The 22,080-nt window shown below is 42.8% G+C and overlaps 1 protein-coding gene across 14 annotated transcripts in view; it reads left to right on the forward strand.

The window, feature by feature from the left end:
- Positions 1 to 22,080, forward strand: part of RALY (RALY heterogeneous nuclear ribonucleoprotein) — an 81,668-nt gene that overhangs the window by 28,806 nt on the left and 30,782 nt on the right. For 8 of the 14 annotated variants that reach the window (XM_082746068.1, XM_082746060.1, XM_082746069.1 and 5 more), the window contains one exon: positions 7,091 to 7,173. The exons of 2 other annotated variants lie outside the window; for them this stretch is intronic. Coding sequence is in view for 4 of the 12 variants with exons in the window: in XM_082746059.1 (XP_082602185.1) it covers positions 17,368 to 17,430 (63 nt within the window). In the remaining 8 variants the exon portion in view is untranslated. Of the gene's footprint in view, positions 1 to 7,090; positions 7,174 to 17,356; positions 17,431 to 22,080 lie in introns of all 14 variants that reach the window. 4 more of the 14 variants (XM_082746059.1, XM_082746067.1, XM_082746066.1 and 1 more) reach the window with 1 other exon arrangement.

A 22,080-nucleotide genomic window follows, 5' to 3' on the forward strand; every position in this document is an offset into this window, starting at 1 on the left:
CCCTACTTACCAGCTATAGTTTCTGGATTATCTCTCTCTCTCTTTTTTTAAATTTCTGGTGGCATGCTCCAAAATAATGACCTGGCTCAAGGGAAAGAGTGCTTCTTTTCAGACTAACTTGTGGTCATCTGGACCATAATAAAGTGCTTCCCAGAATTAGAGACAATATGCCCATCCAGGACACAGTATATACTGAGTTTTGCAAAGGTATTCATAGCACTGTATTCCCCCCCAGTATTAGGTGTTTTGATCAGGTATTTGAGTTCAGCCTGGGCTTCTTGACTGTTTGATACAGTCTTAAAATACCTTACCTAGTTTGGGAATAGTCCCTCTCTCCTTCTCTTACTGCAACAACCGGCTGAGAGCCCCTTGGGAAGGCCTGGTAAGTCCTATAAGTCTGGATCCTGGTGGTACACTTGGATTCCACCCTTGCCCATCTTTTCCCCAGGCATGCAAAACCAATAGTTGCTTCATTAAGTACAAAATGGGAGAATTTGGGGATGCTTGGGTGGCTCAGTTTGTTAAGCTTCTGCCTTCGGCTCAGGTCATGATATCAGGGTCCTTGCTCAGCAGGGAGCCTGCTTCTCCCTCTGCCTGCTTCTCAGTCTGCTTATGCTCTTTCCCTCTCTGATAAACAAACAAACCAACAAACAAAATGGGAGAATTTCGTCCACTTCCTAAAACTTGATTATTGGTGCCTGTATGTAGTGGCGGGGGCTGCTTATTTTTGAGCATGAGAAAGTACAAGGTATTTAGTAGAAAGAATAGTCTTTGAAGTCAGATCTTGGTTCCAGTAAGTTCTGTTTCCTAGCTGTGTGGTATTAGATAAGTTACTTCTCTGAGGCTCAGTTTGTTACTAAGATAGGGATTTTACAGACCTCAAAAGGTGATTAGGAATAAATATAATTAAGGCTTTGGGCATAGGACATGATACATAATAGGTAATGGCAAATGTGCATTTCTTTTCTTTTTCCTCTTAGGCCTTTTTATTGCTTTTGATTCATCCTTTTGTGGTACTTAAATGGAATAACAATACCTATCATTGAGCCAGACTCTGAGGTATGGGCTTTCCCATGCTGTCTCATTTATTTTTTCCAATAAAACATTTATGAAGCAGAAACCTTTTTTAAAAAAAGTTATTTTATTATTATTTTTTATTTTACAGAGAAAGCACAATCAGGGGGAGCAGCAGGGAGAGGGAGAGGGAGAAGCAGGCTCCCTGCTGAGCAGAAAGCCGATGTGGGTCTCAATCCCAGGACCCTGGGATCATGACCTGAGCTGAAGACAGACACTTAACCTGCTGAGCCACCCAGGCACCCCAAAGCAGGAACCATTTTTAATAAATGTAGGAAACAGAGGCACAGAAGGTCAGTACCTTCGGTAAGGTCACAAAGTAGTTAAGAGACAGAGCTAGGATTCAGATCCAGGTGTCTGATTCTAGAGTTTGAGCTCTTCACCACTGAATTGATTATTACTATTACTTTTCGTGAGCAATATGTGACTTTTAGTGGTTCTTTTTCCTCTCCACTTGGACGTGTTGGGATTTGCATGCATGTGGTTCATGAGTTGTTTTATGTCTTGGCTGGTGCCTGTGTTTTGATGGAGGTACAGATAGTGACAGTCTGCCACAGTTCTTCCTAATCCTTTCACTCAGAGCAGGCCTTTCAGCTGAAAGGTGGTATAGCCCTTTTTCTTCCTTTCTTAAGGAAGAAAGCCAAGTAAATTTACTGTTCTTGCCAGTCTTTTTGATCCCTCAGAAGGTCCTTCAGAAGAGTAGATGCTGGCTCCCTCATTTTACAGATACAGCAACTAAGCTCCAGGAAGGTGAAAGGATTTGTCCAGAGTCACACAGTGATTTAGAGCTGGAACTAGCTGTTAGGTTTTCTGACTCTCAACCCAGTGCTTTCTCTACTCATTTAGGGAGAAGGAGAGGTATGTGTGTATAATTTGCAGATGAGACCAAAAAAGGTTAAGTTGTGTTAGGACCTTGGATATAGAGTTCTGAAGGGACCTTCATCCATGTCTTCACCTCCGTTCTTTCCATTTGAGGAACTCAGCAGAGAGGGAGTAATGCTTTCCCTTAGGGTTCAGCAAAGCTTTCATGACAGGGAGCTGTGGGGAAGCATCCAGAGGATGTCAGTTCTCCTCATTCACAAGGAAGATTGGGTTCTCAAGGCTTACTAGCCTGGAATAACTCTTGTGGAAGGAGCAGAAGAACCTGTATGTGTTCTCATCTCTGCAGGTTTTAGCCTAAAGCAGATGACAGTTTGGCTGGGGCAAGATGGTGGAAAAACTGTGGATGGAAACTCTGAGGAGTTTCATTGTACCTCCTGCTGCTAGATTTAGTCTGGGGTTTTGGATAAGAAAGTTCCCTTCATTTGATATTTAAAAAGAGGAATTCCTACAGCTGTGCTTTAAAAAAAAAATAAATAAAGGAGTCCTTGGTTCTGGTACCAGAAAAGAAACGTTTCCCAAAGTCTGGGCCTCAGATAATTCCTTCCTTTTTGTCCCCTTCCTTACCTTCTCTGCTTTCACCCTTTCTCTCCCTCTCTTTTCTTTTAGTCACCCAGCTTTTCTTCTTACCGTTTTCTGTCCTCCCCTCTCCCTTAATTCCTGAAAACAAGAATGGGAAAAGGGAACCTTCCGACAACAGAATGGTAGGTAATTGGTATTAAAGGGCCTGAGAGTCATAACAAGGAGCTTGAGATTTTGGACCTTCTAGACCTTCTAGACCTTATAGACTTCAGAACAAAAGTTCATGGGGAAGGTGCTTATTCATTCATTTATTCACTCACAATGTCTCCTAAGTATAACCTGTCAGGCTCTGTGTCAGATACTTAAGGTATTCTAGTCAATAAGACCCTAAACCTGCCAAAAAAATTACAGTCATATTGGGAGGACATCAGACCTCCTCCCCTACTCCCCCATTCAAATCATTGAATTTTTTTTTTTTTAAGCTGTATTTATTTAAGTATTCTCTATACCCAGCATGGGGCTTGAACTCAAGTCTCGCGCTCTTTTGTCTGGGCCAGCTGGGTGTCCCAAATCATTGGATTTTTTTTTTCCAAGATTTTATTTATTTGACAGAGAGTGAGAGAGGGAACACAAGCAGGGGGAGTGGGAGAGGGAGAAGCAGTCTTCCGCTGAGCAGAGAGCCCGATGTGGGGCTCGATCCCAGGACCCTGGGATCTGAGCTGAAGGCAGACACTTAATGACTGAGCCACCCAGATCCCCATTGGATTTTTTTTTCTTTTAAAGATTTATTTATTTATTTAACAGACAGAGATTACAAGTAGGCAGAGAGGCAGGCAGAGAGAGAGAGAGCGAGAGAGAGAGGAAGAAGCAGGCCCCCTGCTGAGCAGAGAGCCTGATGCGGGGCTCGATCCCAGGACCCTGGGATCATGACCTGAGCCAAAGGCAGAGGCTTTAACCCACTGAGCCACCCAGGCGCCCCCCCATTGGATTTTTTAAGGTAGAATGATGAAGTAAATAAGTAAACACATATAGGCTTTGGAATAAAGCAAAGCAGTCTTGGGTTCAAATCCTAGCTCTGCTACTTACTAGCTGTTTGACCTTAAATGGCACACTTAACCTTGCCCATTATCCAGTTACTTTTGATATACTACTCTGTGAAGAGTGATGGCATGCCCGTTTTATGAGGGTTATACTCATAATACCTAGTCCAGTGCTTGGTGCTAGTAGTGACCTGTGTCTTTCTGTCATCCAGCATCAAGGCCTAGCTTAAGTCCTTGTCCCTGTGAAACTTGGGAGGCCACCTCCAGTCAGCCTGAGTTCTTCATTTTTATAATACATGGAATACTCTTTGAACTATTGGATCCTGCCTAATAGTAGTGTCCTTTTGAAGGAAGGTCACATAGTCCCACTCTGGAATGCAAGGAATCCTAAGGATAAGAAGTGTTGTCATTCATTCCTGTGTCATCTGTAACCCCTGACTTAGAGCTATAACCATGACCAGCCAGGCCCAGGAAGTATATTTTGATTGATTGGCTAGAAGGCTTCTATAAATATGTTCAGTGTTTTTGCAGTGAAAGAGCTATTGTTTGTTTTTGTTTTTTTCCAAGATTTATTTATTTATTTGACAGAGAGAGCATAATTAGGCAGAACAACAGGGAGAGGGAGAGGCAGAAGCAAACTCTCTGCCAAGCAGGGAGCCTGATGGAGGACTTGATCCCAAGACGCTGGCATCATGACCTGAGCTGAAGGCAGATGCTTGACGATTGAGCCACCCAGATCCCCCAAAAGAAAGAGCTATTAAAGACCTGGCCTGGAATCTCTTCCTAACTCTTCCCCACCTCCTCTTCTGTTACTGCAATGATTCTCATGAAATCTTTGTCCTCTAATCAGGATGGGGATTGTATCTCCATTTTTATAGAAATCTGAGGCTCAGATTAGAACCCAGGTCCCTTGTTAGGTGATAGATCCAGTGTAGCAGGAATGAGAACAGAAATCTTTACCAACTAGGTCTTCATTCTCTGGAACCACCAAGAATCTTCACGAGGAAGAAGGAACAGAGGAACTGGTTTTGAGGCTTTAGCTGATGATGAGGCCAGAGCCAGGTATAGTCACAGTAAGTGATGATTCAAGAACATGACAGAGAGTGGTGAGAAAAAGGGTTCAGGGTAACCATAGATTTGCTAGGCCTTGAAGATTAAGAAGTTTTTGAATATATACAAATGTAGACAGGCATTCTAAGTGAGAGAACAGCATGGACAAAAGGATGAGAGCTGAAAAGCCCATGATAGAGGTAAGGCATACTTGATGACCAGATGAAGTCATACTTAGCAAAGCTGAAGTGATTGGAAGCCACAGTTTTCCTTTTTCTTTCCTGAGCGTGGGATTTGGCATTGGGAATATTAGTCTGGCGGTGTGGACCCAGTGGTTAGAGAAGGAAGGGATAGGGGGAGACTACTGGAAGACCAGAGAAGAGGCTACAGTAACAGTCTGTCCTTATTATGTCAATAAATTCTAAAAAATATTCCAGCCTTGCAGGCAAGAGCTAATGGGATCCTGAACCAAGAGGAAGTTGTCACAGTAGAGAATAAAGAACGGTTTGGATATAGAGTTCTTAGAACAACAACAAAAAACCCATGAGGACTTCACAGTTGTAGGAGTGGGGCATGAGGAAAGGAGAGATTGGAGAGCATAAACATTTGGAGTCTCAGTACTTGGAAGAATGGTTATACCATTTGCTGAACTGTAGAGGAGAAGATGAGTTCAGTTTGTTGACATGTTGAGTTGGAGGTACTAATAGTCTATTCCCCTTACTGCCCACCTCCAAGTATCTCTTCCTTTGTCCTTTGACCCGGGCCTACAGAAATCCTTCAGTTCCCTGTATTTGCTGCTTTTCCTCCAGGCCTGGAGCCCCCCAGAGATCCCTTCACCCATGTCTTAGAACAACTGTCACTCTCTTGTCTGAAATGCAATAGTGCATGTAAGATTCTTGGTACCTAGTCTATTTCAAAGGGTACGTTCAATGTTAGTGGCTATTAAATGGCTATTGTTGTGGTTATCACTTTCTGCTCACAGTAGCTAGAGATGAGAGAAGTGTCTGGAACCACCTGACAGAAGGACTCAAGAGTCCTTCATCTGGTACTCAGTAAGAAGCTGGGCTGCCAGTAAATGGAGAGGATTTCAGGCTGGGGGTAAATGAAGCTCTGAACCATATTGGTTAGGACTAGAGAATGTTTCCTGTCTTTTTTCTTTAGTTTTTCAGAAGTTGGTATTTCAGAAGTTGTTATAGTATGGTTAAGGGGATAGGGCAGGCCTCGGAGGTTGGATTCTGGGTTCAAGTCTCAGCTCTACTTTCTGTTAGCTATGTGACTTGGGCAGATTTACTTACCTGTGCCTCAATTTCCCGAGTAGTGAAATTGGAAAATAAGAGCAACCTTACAAGATTTTGTGCGGATTAAATGAGTTAATACAAATAAAGGGTTTACAACAGTGCTTGGCTTGTGCTTCTGTTCTCCTTAACCCCGGAGTCTCCTCTATTCCACATTCCAGGTAAATATAACCATTTCTCTGTTTTTTAACCATCCTCACTCATCAGAGAAGGGGACAAAGAAAGAAACCCGAATCCAGTTTTAAAAGTGCTTTTAAGTTTGTCCCAACTGGGGTCTAGGTTATCTAAGCTGGAGGAACCTGGCCCAAGATTGAGAAACAGAGTTGTCTAGGTGACCTCAATTCCATTCCCATTCTTTTTTGTTAAGATTTTATTTTTAAATAATCTCTTTACCCAATATGGGGCTTGAACTCAGAACCCCAAGATCAAGAGTTGCATGTTCTACTAAGCCAGCCGGGTGCTTCTCCATTCCCATTTCTGCCACTGGTTCACTTTGATCTTGGGCAAGTCACGTAACTTCTGAGCCTCAGTCTCATGTGTAAAATAGGGAGCATAATTATTTCCTCTTCATATATTTAGTATCTCATTCTTTCCAACACTGCATTCTAGTTCTATTGACTTTCTTGTTTCCTTTAAGCATAACAAGCTTATTCTTGCCTATTATTGCTGCAGCGTCTTTGCACTTGGTATTCTCCCTCTCTGAAACAGTCTTTCTTCATAACTTTGCAGAGCTTACTCCCTCACTTCATTCAGGTCTCTTTCTGGTGGAGAAGGTTTCTCTGACCTTTTTTTTTGGTTTGTTTGTTTTTAATGATTTTATTTATTTATTAGAGAGAGAGAGAGCACGAATGGGGAGGAGGGGCAGAAGGAGAGGAAGAAGCAGACTCCCTGCTTAACAGGGAACTGCATGTGGGGCTTGATCCCAGAACCCTGAGAGCATGACCTGAGCCAAATAGATGCTTAACCGACTCAGCCACCCAGGTGCCCTGGGTTTCCCTGGCCATTTTATCTAAAGTAAGCCTCATTCTCCTCCTTGCCATTCTTTCCTCCCTTACTCTGGTTTATTTTTCTTCATAGCATTTAGCATAGCCTGAAATAATGTATTTAATTATCAGCCTGTCTTTTACAAAGCTGCAAGATATGTGAGAGCAGGAACTTGGAATACCTGTGCTGACTTAAGTTCATGCCTGTTCTGAGCAGGACACTGACTGACTTCTCTTTCTGTTTTAGGTGAGCCCTGTTCTCAGAGGCAGCTGGTGCTGACCCTGTGACACAAAAGAGAAAATTGTGGGCTGAGCTGAGTCTTGGTACTGGTGAGTGAGGGTCTTGGGCAAACTCTGGGCAAGTTTGGGCCAAGATACAGGGTAATTACCTAATAAGGTAAATAGAGCTTATTTTATCTTTAGTACAGGTAACTTCTAGGCAATTATTCTCCTACTCTTTGTCTGAGAGATTGGCATAGGCATTCTTCTGTACTGGAAGGAGATTCTTTTTTTTTTAAGATTTTATTTATTTATTTGACAGAGATCATAAGTAGGCAGAGCAGCAGGCAATGGGATGGGGGGTGAAGCAGGCTCCCTGCTGAGCAGAGATTTCGCAGGACCCTGAGATCATGACCAGAGGCTTTAACCTACACTGAGCCACCCAGGTGCCCAATGGGAGGAGGTTTGAAACTGACTTTGTGGAACTGCCGTGAGATGGTTTGGGATCATTTGTGGTGAATAAGGCAAACCAGGCTCAATTCCTTCTGGCTTCTGCCAGCTGCTTTGTTTTGGAAGTTATCCTGGACCTGGGAGCTAAGCCTATTCTCCTATAAGCTCTCTTAACTTGACCTTATAGCTCTTAGAAACTTTCCTGATGGCAGTCTTGAATGTGACTTACCAAGCCCATAGGTCAGTGTCAGAAACTGGTTTTATCAGTCCTGGAAAATGTGATTATGAATGGTGGTGAAGATGGAGTGAAAGAATTGGGGTCATTTAAAGGGAAAGTCAGAGGAAACTTAGAGGGGAAAATCACAGATGGTGAGATGGGAAGGGGAATCCACACATTAAGAACCAATTTTGTTTTGGGTCTCATTTAATCTAGACAAAATCCCATTTTATGGATGAGGGAATTGAGGCTCTGGAAGCTCATAATTTGCCGGGGGTTCACATCTGAGAATCTATAAAGCTGATGTTAGAATCGGTCAGTCTGATTGTAAATAACATTGCTCTCCCTGACTTGGCAGGCTTTCCTTGGACTGCTAATCTCCCCGGAATCCTGATTTTTCTTACAAAGTTCAAGAAGACAGACCTCCTTAGGGATTCAGGAAGAAGGTCTAGTTATTTGAGGGGCCCAGCAGGCAGGCAGGCAGGAGTTGGGAGTGTCTTCTGATGCAGTGGCATTTCCAGTGAGGGAGCCAAGAGGCTAAAATAAAAGATAGAATCTAGCAGTTAGAGGCCCAGGCTCAATATAACTGGAAGGAGAAGAAAACACCTGTAACACATGAGTTACTGTAAACGCCGGCTCTGAGATAGGGAACTGGACAGCTGGATTGGGGTTGGGAAACATGGGTCTTTATCTTCTCTCTCAACATCTGCCCTTCCTTATTTGTAAAATTGAGGTGCTTCCCTGCACCCCCTTATGTCTATTGTGTGTATACCAGCCTGTAGGATGTTGTAGAGAATCAAATGAAAAATGCAAGTTGGAAGGCTCTGTGAATTGTAAAGCAGCATGACTGAAATGAGAGAAAATGAGAAGAAAGCATTATAAGTATTCTTGGCACCTTAGTCCCTGACCTATTTCTGCTCCACTCCCCAAAGGGAAAAGGGAAGATTTTCCTTTGGAAATTTGTGCTGCTAATCTTCTGCCTTTTTCTTCCTCTTCTTACTCAGGTTTTATCTGAGGCTCAATCTTTCCACAAGGGAAGGGATTCCAAGGTACAGAGACAAAGCCAGGCAGCATCAGCAGCCTGGTTTGCAGCAGGTGGGCTGCAGAGTGCAGGTTTAAATGCACTCACACACCTGGCTCCAAGGCCACTCCTAGCACAGATGTTAAAGCACTTTTCAAGGGCCCATCCCCAGCGTGTGTCTGCACTCACTGACAATTCCACATAGATCTTGCCTTGTTTCCTACTGTCCTCTCAGAAGAGGAAGGCTGTTCCTATTTTGGCCTTAAGTATCCTGCCCATCCCCACCCCTCACCTTTCAACTACTAGTGGAAAAGGCACTTAGGCTATAGCCTCATAATCTTGTCAGAGGCCATGGTCATCTAGTTTTCCCACCATCTCTCTCTCGCCCTTGGGAGTGATACTAGGCCATTCTTTTTACATTCTGTAACAGTGGACATTTTGTTTTTGCTTCTCTCTGCCTGAAGGTGTACAGAGGGGTCTGTCCCCAGCCTGGTGCTCTTGGAATCCACATTAGTGAACCTTCCCTCCTTCTCTGAATCTCCAGGCTCTTGCTGCCGCCTCTTTTTGTCTGGTTAACCTAAGTTCTGTAACTCCTGGCTTTCCATGGCCTGGGTCCCAAGCTTGGACCTTACTGTTTTTGTACTAGCTGCCCCCTGAAGAAGTTCTAGTATTGATTGTTTAAAGATATGGATGATTCCATGTAAAAAAAAGTATCTCGCTTATTTATCTGATACACTCAAGTTTCTACTAAAAACAAATTTCAACTAAAAAGAAGGAAACAAAGCATTGTCATCCTTAAGCCCTTGCACAGCAGTAATTTATTCCTATTTTTATATGTTGTTGTAACAGGTTTAACAGTCTGGTTTCTAAACCCCCATAGGATTCAAAGCAGCATACCAGAAAAGGACGAGGAGCTGCTATATTAACAGCAGCGAGAGGTGAGAGCTGAGACATAATAGTAAGGAAAGGATGAAAGAAGAATGAGAAGAAGTTAAAACAAGTATGGAGACCATTCAATTGAGGGCCAGCAGCTCTACAGACACCTGTGTGCTTCAGTGAAATGGAGTTGGTAATTTTTAAGGTAGTTTTAGATTCTTGTTGAGGCCAGCATTATCAGAAAATGCTAAATGATTTATAATGTCTACTATATTATCAGATGCTACACTGAATGCTCTACATAAGTTGATTTCATTTCCATAGCAGCTTGGGAGGTAGGTGGTGATATTCTCATTTTAGAAATTACTAAGACTCCGAGAGAAACAAACGGGCAGTGATTAGAAGAGCTAAGCTTAGAACCCAGAAGAATCCAGCTCTGGACAACCAGGTTTTTTCTATTAGCCTATATTGGCTCTTTCCCCGTTACCTGAAACCCTGGTCTTTCTCAGGTTCTTGAGCCACTGGTTTCCCCCTACCTTCTTTGTATTCATTCTCCTATATAAAACTTTATTTTTAAGACATTCATCAGTGAGTATTTATTGAGTGTCAACCATGTGCCAGGCACAGCTTTGAAATATAGCAGTGAAGAAAATAGTTTTCTCTTTTGTAGTTTACGTTCTAGTGGAGGAAAACAGATAAACAAATGAATATGTATGAAGAAAAAGTAGGGTAAGGGAACAGAGAGGGACTTTGTGATGAAAAAAGGCTTCTGTGAGAAAATAAATCTGTGCAGAAATATGCAGGAACTGAAATAGTGAGCTCTGGTGTATCTTGGGGAATAAAATTCTAGGCATAGAATTCAGCAAGTTCAGAAACCCTGAAACCATCACATGCTTATTGTGTTTGAGGAGCAAAAGGAAGCCAGGTGGTTGGAAATGGAGTGAGCAAGAGGGAGAGTAGAGTATGGAGAAGTCGTAGGGTAGACAGGGACCCAGATCATGCAGGGCTTTATTCTGAGTGAAACAAGAAGCCGTTGGTTTGTTTTCAGTATAGGAATGATAAAATCTGACATCCAGTTAAAAAAAAAAAAAAAAAGAAAAATCCCTGTGCCTGATAGTACAAGTTAAGACCTCCGTCGCCCAGCATAATGTTGAATAGAATTGGTGAGAGCAGACGCTCTTACCTTGTTCTTGGTTTTAGGAAGAAAGTGTTGTCTTTTACTGTGAAGTATGGTATTAGCTGTAGAGTTTTTTGTAGATGACTTTTATCAGGCTAAGGAAATTTCCTTCTATTCCTAATTAACTGAGGTTTTATTATGAATGATGTTGGATTTTGTAGATTATGTTTTTTGGTCTTTATTCTACTAACATGGCATTACATTAATTGATTTTTGGATATCAAACCAACCTTGTATTCCAGAGTAGTTTCCCCTCCTCTGTTTCCTGGAAGAGTTTGTGATGGATAGGTATTATTTCCTTTTTGATTGTGTGATACAGTTTATCATGGAGGCCAGTGTGGGCCTGGGCTTTCTCTGTTGGAAGATTTTTAATTACTAGTTTAATTTTTGTTTTCTGTTAGGTCTGCTCAGATTTTGTTTTTTTTGAGTCATGTTTGATAATTTGAGCCTTTCTTGACATGTTTTCATTTCATCTAAATTGACTAGTTTCTTGGTTTAAAGTTGTTCATGGGGTTGCCTGGGTGGCTCAGATGGTTAAAAGTGCCTGCCTTTGGCTCAGGTTGTGATTTCCAGATCCTGGGATTGAGCCCCACATCCAGCTCCTGGCAGGGAGTCTGCTTCTCCCCTTTCCCTCTTCCTAACCCCTGCTTATGTTCTTTCTGTCTTGAAATGAGTAAATACAGTTGTCATCTTTTTTTTTTTTTTAAAGATTTTATTTATTTATTTGATAGGGAGATAGAGAGCACAAGTAGGCAGAGCGGCAGAGAGAGGGAAAAGCAGGCTCTCTTTGAGCAGGGAGCCTGATGTGGGACTCGATCCCAAGATCCTGGGATCGTGACCTGAGCCGAAGGCAGAGGCTTAACCCACTGAGCCACCCAGGCACCCAACTCTACTTTTAATTTTAGTTCCTAGTTTTGACAGTTTGTATCTTCTCTGTTTTTCTTGGTCAGTCTTGCTAAATGTTTGCCAGTTTTGTTATCTTTTCCCAAAGAAAGAACTTTTGGTTTCATTGTTTTTCTGTTCCCTAATTTCTTTCTATAATCTTGATTATTTTCTAACTTTGACTTTCTTGGTGGCTGGTTTGCTTTTCTTTTTCTAGTTTCTTAAGACTTAGGGGGGGGGGGGGGTGTGTGTGTGTGTGTGTGTGTGTGTGTGTGTGTGTGTGCGCGCGCGCGCGCGCGCGCGCGTGCGTTTTAAGGTGCTTTGCAGCCCAAACGAGTGGTTTTCAGTATGTGGAGCTTCCAAGAGGGCCTCACTCAGAAACAGTGGGGTGGGAAGCTTGTCTGCATTTTATGTGCCCACTGGGAGGAAAGGGGCTGGAGCTAGACCCATAGTGCTGGGCCCATAGTGCTAGGCAGCCTCAGCCCTACCTGTCCCAAGTCAGGATTTGGGTCAGGCCTGAACTTCATGTAGGAGATGGGGGTGGTGCAGTAGGAGGGCAGGTGACACATGGAAAGCCAGAGCTCCCCCAGGCTTCTGAGGAGATTTTGCATGATGCACAGAGCTGGTCAAGATAGTTGCATACCTCACCGACTTCAGAAGCTTCAGGATGGCTTTTGAGACCTTGCAGAATACCTCCATTTCCAGTAATGACTGAGATTCTAAGCAGAAATTTAATTCTATTAAATAAGACTTAAATGCAGATCCCTTAGTCAACATTGAGGTGTTGATCTGAGCAACACCTGGGCTTGTTGGTTATTTATTTGTGATCTTTAGTTCCCTCATCTACAAACAACGAGTAACAGTTTATACCATTGAACTGTGTCGGGCATATGTCAACTAAGTGCTATATAAAACTGCTAGATACTGTACAAATGTAAGGGACTGTTCATGTTAGTAATTCTGATAGGGACCAGGAACAGAGTCTGAGAAGGTCCAGGAGTAAAAGCAGTGCATTATTATTATTCAAGTTGTGGGATGAATGTCTGACTAAAATGGTCTTTGTAGCTTATAAGGCAGAAGGTTCCTTGTCTGCCAGTGTAATAATCAGATGACAGCTAGAGAATTCTGTGGAGAAAATCTGAGGGAGGCCACCAGAACAATTCGTGTAAGAAGCAGCTGTTCCTGTTCTTTCCCCACCCAGGAATTTTGCCCATATTCATATTCTCTGGTTCCAGAAACAGCCGGCTTTCTTCAAGGTTTCTGTCATAGGAAAGCAGTAAGGTCCAGCTCACTTGGGAAGGAATACTATGTAAAGGGCTCTGAGCTATCTTGGGCCCTCTGTTTCCCTTCTTCCTTCCCCAATTTTCATTAAAACTAAAGAAGATCTTTCTGTCCCACTGGAACAGCAGCCAGACAGAAGAGGGACTGACAGACCCTGTAGGTCAGTCAGATCAGCTACAGGGCAGTTCTAAGGATGTGGCAGAGAAGCAGGGTCCTGAGCCTAAGAATAAGGACAAGAGATCAAAAATCCAAACTGTGAAACTGGGAAACAATAGTTCAGGAATCCAAGGTCTATCACCAACCATGGTGTTCGAACCCTGAGATGAGTAGGGCATGAATTGAGGGGATTTATGATTTCATGGGGGCAGATAAAGAAAAATAATAAAACTATCCTACTGAAGACCCATGTTAACAACAAGCAGAAATTGCTTCTTTTGAATTATTTGTCCTTTTGTATTGTCTGAATCTCCACTGCTTCCCTTCCCTCATTGCCTCCCCCTGCCCCCTCTTCCCAATTAGGATAGTATGTCAGATTATGCACTAAATGCATAGGGCAGAAGACAAAACTTACCTACAGTATACATTTTTCCTGTGTTCCCCTGAACTGTAGTTTCCTCATCTGCAAAATGGGGAACAAAAATGCCTGTATGGTTATTGGGATGCTATTAGGAAATATGAAAAACATGCATGGCCTGGAGTGGTGTTAAGGCGTTAGTGACTAAAATTCTGATACCCTGTGTTCAGGGTCCGATTACAATAGAAGGTGAAGATCCTGCCCCAGGCTCTTAACCCTGTTTTACTAACTCCATCTTGTGAAAGCATTTTATCTCTCTGGGCCTCAGTTTCTTCTGCTCTAAAAAGAAAGATTGAAAGTTGACCTTTTAATTGCTGATGTCCCTTCTAGTTCTGTGCCTCTAGTTCTGTGCACATGGGCCTGTGGTTCAAAGGCATCAAAGAGTCAAGATGAAACAGAGAGTCAAGAGGGGGGTCAAAGAAGCCTCTGTTCAGTCATCCTCAAGGCTACAGCAAGGACAGTTACAGAGAAAGAGCTGTTATCTGCATTGAGCAGGTATTGGAAGTATCTGGGAGTCTGCTTCAGGGGCAGTGATTGCTTGTTGCCCAACACACAGAAAAGAAATACCAGAGCAAATCAGAGTGGCCCAGGTTGGAGACCCAAGTACATACCTAGTATGAGACAGACTGTTAGGCATAGGACCCAGTTTGTGCTCTGTTACCTGTCTTTTGGTGTTCCCAGTCAAATTATTTTTCTTTCTGCAGCCTTCATATCCCCATCTATAAAACGAATTAGGTGATGTATTCTCCAAGGGCTTCTTTAGGGCTCTCTAAAATTTCATTGTTTACTTTCTTCTGGCTCTCCTTGGTGTTGATTTCATTTATATGCAAAGGCTTTACAAGCCAAGCTTTGTCTAGCCCTAGAGTATTTAGAAGGCTCTTGAAACCATGATTTCAGGCCACTAAGAATCATAAATTTTCAAGCTGAGGAATGCCTTGGTCCACCTGGTCCAACTTGCCTCATTTAACATTGGGAGGTAATGCAGCAGAGTAGAAAGACTACAGGCTTTGACAGCAGACTTTGAATTCAAATTCCAATCAGTACTAGCTTAATCTCACAAGTCATGGTATCATCTTCTGAAAATGATGACAATAGAGTATGAGGCACAAGAGAATTACCATTATTTGGAGGAGGAAAGAAAAAACAAAGGAGCGAGAGGGAAAGTCACCTGCTCTGGGTTGAGCTGAGATCAGAACCTAGGTCTCTTTTGTCTCCGTCCAGAGTTTTCTCTAGAGCCAGGGTCACTTGTACTTGTGTGTATGTTGTAGCAGAGATTAGAACCAAAAGCATGTCAGCTTTCTTAACATATTCCCCAACAGCCTTCTCAGCTCCCCTGTGGCTTGTGTCAATAACACAGCCTGCACTTGTTTTAGAAACCAGCGCTCTATAAGCACTTCTCTTTGATTTGCTTTGGCTGGTACAGGATCCAGATGCTCTTAGAATAGCACACGAGACTCTCCAAATCAGCCCATTCCCATTCGGAACTTCCAGCTCTGATCTGCTGCTTACTCTGGGGTTTGTCCCCAAGTCCTCCCTACTTGTCATGTGAATCACATTCAGTTGTCTTGCTATTTGCCCTTTCCCTCTTGATGGAAGTAACATTTATTGAGGTGCCTACTATGTGCCAGATACTGTGATTATCTCCCTTAGTCTTTGTAATTCTTAAGTTACTAATAGCTCCAGAGGGAAAGGCTGAGGCTCAGAAGTACATGAATTTGCTCGAGGTCACATACCTAGTCTGTGAAAGAGCTGGGTTTGAACTCCGGTCCTCCTAACCCCATAGATCCCACTGTAAGCTTTTCCCTGAGTACCATACTGCCTCTCTAGCGTCAGCCCTCCCCGAGGGTAGTTTATTCAGGACTATTCAGACTATTCAGGAGTGGCGTTAGCATAATGGGAATATCTTCCATGCCTTCAGTGCCATTTTCCCATGAGTTTCTTTGCCTGCCTCCAGGACCCAGGTGTGTGGCCCAGAGATACAAGCACTAAGCAAGAGACCAAGTTTCTATCCTCAACGTGGGACACTAAATCCCTCATAAAGATGTACTTCTCATTTTCAGAATTGAATGAGGGCAATATTTCAAGCATTTGTAATAGCAGCTTGGACATGCAGGGAAGGAAGAAAGAGGGTCTGTACATCTCAAGTTTGATAGGCCTCCTTCAGGGGACCTGGCAGGAGAAGAGACATACACATGAGAGATTTAGGAATAAGATTGTTCTAATAAGTCCTCCAATCTCTACTGGCTTTTCAGTTACAAAGCACTTGATTTGTAGAGATCTTACTGTGAGGAAACTGAAGGCACCTGCCTTAATGTCACAGAGCCAGTAGCTAGAATCCAAATCCTTAGTCTTGATAAGGTCAATGAGTCTGAGCCCTTCCTGAAAGGGTTCTGTCCCTGGCCTTGGGTCCTACCCAGTCTTCAGTTGCTAAAGGTGCAGACCTTAAGTCTCTGCCCTTTTCTCAGCCCTTTGCTATTTGTGCCCTTCCTCACCTGCTGCTACTCAGCTGCTAGGGCTTTTTAATGAGACTTCCTTCTAATGATATATTTTTTAGGAGTAGGGTAAGAGGATATATTTTTGGCTCTGCATTTTCCCCAGGATCATTTGCCATAAAATGATGGACTTTTAAGATGTCAGAGTGAGAAGAGTCCTTAACAGACATCAAGTTTACAGAGAAACCCTTTATAATTGTGAAATTGAGGCCCAGTAAGGGGCAGTAAGTAATATGCCCAGGGTCACACAGTGAATTAGCAGGTCTCCTGACTCTCAGCTTGGTGTCCTTTCTACTGAGCTTTATGTTATTTCATAAGTGACCACCTGTTCCACTTGACTAACAAGCTATACCTGGATGTCAGGCTTCTTGTGCCTCCTTCCATCTCTTGTGAGATAGGCAGACCTATGTGTGTTTGTACTTTGTCAGGGTATAATTTTCATACATATGGTGAGCTTGTGTCAAGTTTTGTTTAACTTCATGAGTATGGAAACTAGAAGGAGAATAGCTGAGAAACGGGATTTCGTGTTGGTGGAAAAAAGGATTGCTGAAATTAGATTGCTAAATTAGATTCAAAATTGATTAATGTTCTAATGAAAAGGTAAAGTTCGGCATTACCTTCTCTGCTTAGAAGTGCACCTTCTCTGTTTTGTACATCTTAACCTCTAACTTTGCAGTTTCAAACATTTGGGCTCTAACCATTTGTTGAATGTTAAGTCAAACAAAATTCCATTCTCCAAAAGTATCAGATGAGCATTAGATGACTCTGAGATGTATATTAAAAAATGTACTGGGGCGCCTGGGTGGCTCAGTGGGTTAAGCCTCTGTCTTCGGGTCAGGTCATGATCTCAGGTCCTGGGATCGAGCCCCTGCATCAGGCTCTCTGCTCAGCAGGGAGCCTGTTTTCTCCTCTCTCTCTCTGCCAGCCTCTCCTCTTACTTGTAATCTCTGCCTGTTGAATAAATAAATAAAATCTTTAAAAAATAAAAATAAAAAATGTTCTGACAGGACTTTAAAAGGTCACACAGTCATCTTTTTGCCTTGTTTCTAAGTTTTGGATAATTTTCCTTAACGTACCACCACTGAAAATTACCAGAGCCTCTTGTATTAAAGCTAGCTAGAGCTGTCCCAACCCAGGAAGGCACCTTTCTGCTCAGGGCACAGACCCTACTTCCTTGCTGAAGCTTCTGGTAGCAGCCATCAGCAAGATCTTGAACTCTCTCCTAAAATTCTACTCACTGGCTCGGAGCTTGGCCTTTGCAGATCCTAGATTTGCTTCTTCCTCTGGTCAAGGAGGCTCTTACCTTGCTTCTGGTTTCCCTCAGGGCCGTCTTGGATGCAAAGAGGTTATGTAGTCCATCTGGAGGAAGTTTTGAACACTGAGTTCTATTTGGGTAAAGTAAGTAACTGCTTTCATTATGTGGTTTTGTCTCTGAGCATGTTGCCCATCTTCTCATTGTTAACAACCAAGGCGAAATCTTAGTCCTCTTTCACTGGGACTATTTTAATTGTCAGTTAACTCCTCTCCCCACTTCCAGTCTTTGCCTCTGAAGTCTAACCTCATCCAATCTCCTTAGAATGTCATTCAGAGCTCTGCAAAGACTTTCTTTCTTTCTTTACAGCCTCTTCTCTATCCCCCTCTTCCTCAGTTGTTCCAAAGGAGTTCATACTAGTGAGTAGAAATCTTAAGGAAACCAACTTTTGGACAGCGTGAAGGAAGCCTGATAGAGTCTACCGAAGAAAGTTTGAAAGTGTTTTTAGTTGTGGTGCCATGTAAACACCCAGTTTGATAAACATTTTTGGCAGGCACAAGCATACAGGTCCTCAGGAGAAGGCAGATGCATGGTCAGGGTCTTTGGAGCCCATAATTGATTAAAGAGGACAGGCAGGTAAGGTAAATAGACTATAGTGACGATCACTGTAATGGAAGCATATACTTGTGGAGCTCTTACTGTGCAGTAAGAGCTTTGGGCAGATGGAGAGGGAGGACGCTAACTGCCTGAGAGATCAATGGAGGTTTCGCAGAAGGACTTCAAAGATGAGGTCTTTGACAGTTGTGAAAGAAATATTGGTAATTGTTTAGGGGCGTCTGCAGCTTCTAAGCAATGAGACATTGAGGACAAAGACACAGAAACTTAGGTGTATGTCTCAGAGAAGGGTAAGAGAGGGTAAATGGTCCAGTATAGCCAGATTAGAGGATTTCAGGAATGGAGTGTGGTTAGGGTTAAAGTTAACAGTAAATTGGCTAAACTGCGTGAAATCTGACATTCCATTTAAGGAAGTGTGTGTGTGTGTGTGTGTGTGTGTGTAGTGTTTCATACATAGCATGTGATAATTATCTTTGAATTAGGTGATAATGCATTTGTCTATTTGTGCATGTATATAATAACTGTGTATATAACTGTGTGTGTATTACATTTGGAGATAATTTGTGAAGATCCACTGAGGCAAAGTGAATGTTAAAAAAATGGACCCAGAAGGACAGATTAGACCTAAGCTTACTTGGGTTTGAACTTCTGAGATGTTCTCCAGTTCACAGGCCCATATGTTAATCATTGCATGCTAGAATTGGACTTTCAGGACCAGTGGTTCATCCATCCATTCAGTTCTCTATTCATCAGATGCCTGATGATACTCTTGGAGCTGGGATATATATAGTAGTGAACAAGTGAACAAAATGCATTGCCTTCATAGAACTTGTCGTAGTGGGGGAGACAGAAAATGAGTAAATCATTAGTTAGTCTCTCATTATGAAGAAAGATAAGCAGGAGTAAAGGGTTAGAAAATGGCCAGGAACCTTTTTTTGAGGAAGATCATTTTTAGCTGATAGAAGAGCAAGTGAAAAGTCCCCAAGGTAAGAGCATGTTTGTAGAAAAACTGGAAGACACACAGTATGGCTGGAGCAGCACCCTGAAGGGGAAAGAAGCAGATCATCAGGCTGGAGAGAGAACACCTGAGGCCAGAACATACAGGGCCTGCATTTGTCCAGTGAGAAAATGAGGCTGACTAATCAGTAGCCAAGGCCATACAGCAAGTTATCTGCAAGGCCAGGGTTGCTCCCATCCTGGTTCAGCTTTCCTGCCTTTGCCTCCCTGCTTTCTTCTGGTTTTGACCCAAGATTAATTTGGATCTCATTTAATCCCTTCCTTCTCCCTTCCCTCACTCAGTTCTCTTTCTCTCCTTTTATGCCTGAGGTTCTTGTCACACCATTGTGGTGTTTCATTTCAGGCTACTTTTCTTTATCACATAGTAAGCATTTCCCAGGCCCACCTTTGCGCACATGACATGGTAATAGCATGTTAATAGCATGATTCCTGGAAATCAAATCAAATATCCTTGGACACTTTTTAAAAGAGATTTATTTATTTGTTTGTTTGACAGCGATCACAAGTAGGCAGAGAGGTAGGCAGAAGGGAAAGCAGAGAGCCTGATGCGGGGCTCGATCCCAGGACCCTGAGATCATGACCTGAGCCGAAGGCAGAGGCTTAACTAACTGAGCCACCCTGGTGCCCCCACTTTTTTATTTCAACCCCCTGATATTAGAAACCCAGAGAAGACAGATGATTTGCCTAAGACCCCCTATCTGGTTAGTGGCAGAGCTTGATTTCCTTTGCCACTCAGTCCCTGGCTTTTTATTTTCTGCATGCTGCCTCCCTTTCTTAGTGTCGAGCAAAGGGGAATCAGGTTGTGACCCATGTAGTTGGCAAGAGCAGCTAGCATTTAATGGCTTTCTGCTGTGTGCCCTTACCTTAGCTTTTTTATTTGGTCTTTGTCATGTGAATTTACTGTTCTGGCCAGTGTCTTTGAACTACCACACTTTGCAAAGATAGCATGTTGCTAAATTCTGCACCCATGTTCATGATATCCCCATGCTTGAATAAGCAAGCAGCCTGCTCTTATCCTTCAGTCTTTATCCAGGCTTGTCTTTGAAGTCCAGCCCTAGTCTTATCTCCAGAGAAGTAATGTGGAAAGAGCATAGGGTTTGGAGCTGGGTATATATGGATTTGAATCCCAGCACACACTGGGACAGAGTAATCTTGGATAAGTTACTTGACTCTTTTTTTTTTTAATTAATTTTTTATTTTTTATAAACATATATTTTTATCCCCAGGGGTACAGGTCTGTGAATCACCAGGTTTACACACTTCACAGCACTCACCAAAGCACATACCCTCCCCAATGTCCATAATCCCACCCCCTTCTCCCAAACCCCCTCCTCCCAGCAACCCTCAGTTTGTTTTGTGAGATTAAGAGTCACTTATGGTTTGTCTAGTTACTTGACTCTTGAGAGCAATTTTCTTATCTATAAAATGGGGATGTTAATACCTGCTTAATGGAGTCATTAGAAAGATTATTTACGGTATTATATGTGTACCCCTCAAGGATCCTATAAAGAGAAACTTACTCTTCCTCTATGGTGCATCCTGTATGCTCTCCCTTTTTTCTGTTACCTAATAGCTAACACTCAGGGGTTTTCTGTGTGCCAGGCACTGTCCTAAGTACTTTTAAAAAATAATTATAGTACATGAATCTATAATTCTCTCAAAGTAAAAAAAAAAAAAAAGTAGAAAGCACTAATCTCATTTTTTTCTATTTGTATTCTTTTGTGTGTATTGATAGATGGTCAGGTTAAGATTCAGTGTATGCCTGTGTTTTGGTGTCGCTGTTTTCTATCTGTGTAAACTTGGATAAGACTCTTGACCTCACTCTTAAATATTTCTTTCACAAGAGCTCTAAGATTTCCTCCGTGTAACCATTTGGAAACCTGACATGCTTACCTGCTCACCTTGGAAAATATGTTGATGATGGAGCAGTAGTAACTGGGCTGGCCCTATATGACTTGAAGAAGACCAGATGGGGAGGCAGAGAACTGGGTGCCTGGGAGCCATTAGATCAAGGATTGTCAGCTCCTCTCAAATCAAATAAATCAAAAGATTTCTAGAGTAGGAGCCTTGGTGGTGGTGACTCTGCTTGGATTATGTTCTGAGGATAAGGGGATTGCCAGTTTCATTGAGAGGACTGGCAATGCCTAGCCACCGTTGCTTGTGCCTAGGCAAAAGACAGTGTATTGGTGGCAAGTATCCTAGCATGGCTGTGGGTGCCCACAGACTCATTTCTGCCATTCATGACATCAGCCCCTGACTTTTCCCCCTGGAAAAGGTTGCTGTGGTTTGATAGAAAGAGCCCAGTCTCTGGAGTCACATAGATATGAGTTCAGATCCCTGTCTGCCAATTGCTAATTGTGTTTTTTACTCTAATTCTTACTTTACCTTCAGAGTCTCAGTTTTCCTGTCTGTAAAATAGTGCAATTGATAACAGTTTTGGTAGTGTGAGGACTCAGAATACTTAGGTAGATAGGTGTCACATCACACAATACCCGATACTGAGCAAATGGCCAGTTGATCTGTTGCAGTTAGCTCTGTGAAGACCAGTGTCTTTAGGCGGTGGCATTAAAGTCTAGGGTGGCTCTGATTCTCTGACCACCTCCCCATCCCCACGTGCCCCCCAGAAATGCCCTGTATCCCTCCTTTCCTTCCTCAGATTCCGGCCCCAGAAATGTCGGGCAAGAAGGAGCCTCTTAGGCTAGTCTCTGACTCCCCAGGCGGTATAGCTGAGTGAGCAGGATTGTTACAGAGCAGAGAGAGGACCAGGGCAGGTAGCTCAGGTGGCAGCTGATGAACAAAAAGGCTTCTCTCTGTTCCCAATAAATTGGTCCTTGGGGATCCTAGCTTTGAAATTCTAATTGACACAGGAAGGAAAAGATTCATTAGACTTTGGACTCATTAAAATGCTCTGCTGCTTACCTACGATTTATTCTTGGCACTTCATCAGGAGGAATTAAGTAAACCAACGGGCTGGAGGCTGCTGACAGTGAAGTCTGCTTGTGGAGTGGGGATGTTGGGCTTCCCGTATTATGGAGCACACAGTTGGCCTCCAAATTTCCTCACACCTAGGATTTAGCATGAGTCTAAGGCTGGTATGCTGTCGGTGTTGAAAGGACCTTTCGAGATGATTAATAGATAATAATAGCTTACTTATGGATCATCAA

The sequence above is a fragment of the Mustela nivalis genome (genome assembly GCF_964662115.1).
Source record: "Mustela nivalis genome assembly, chromosome: 8".
Classification (NCBI taxonomy): Eukaryota; Metazoa; Chordata; class Mammalia; order Carnivora; family Mustelidae; genus Mustela; species Mustela nivalis.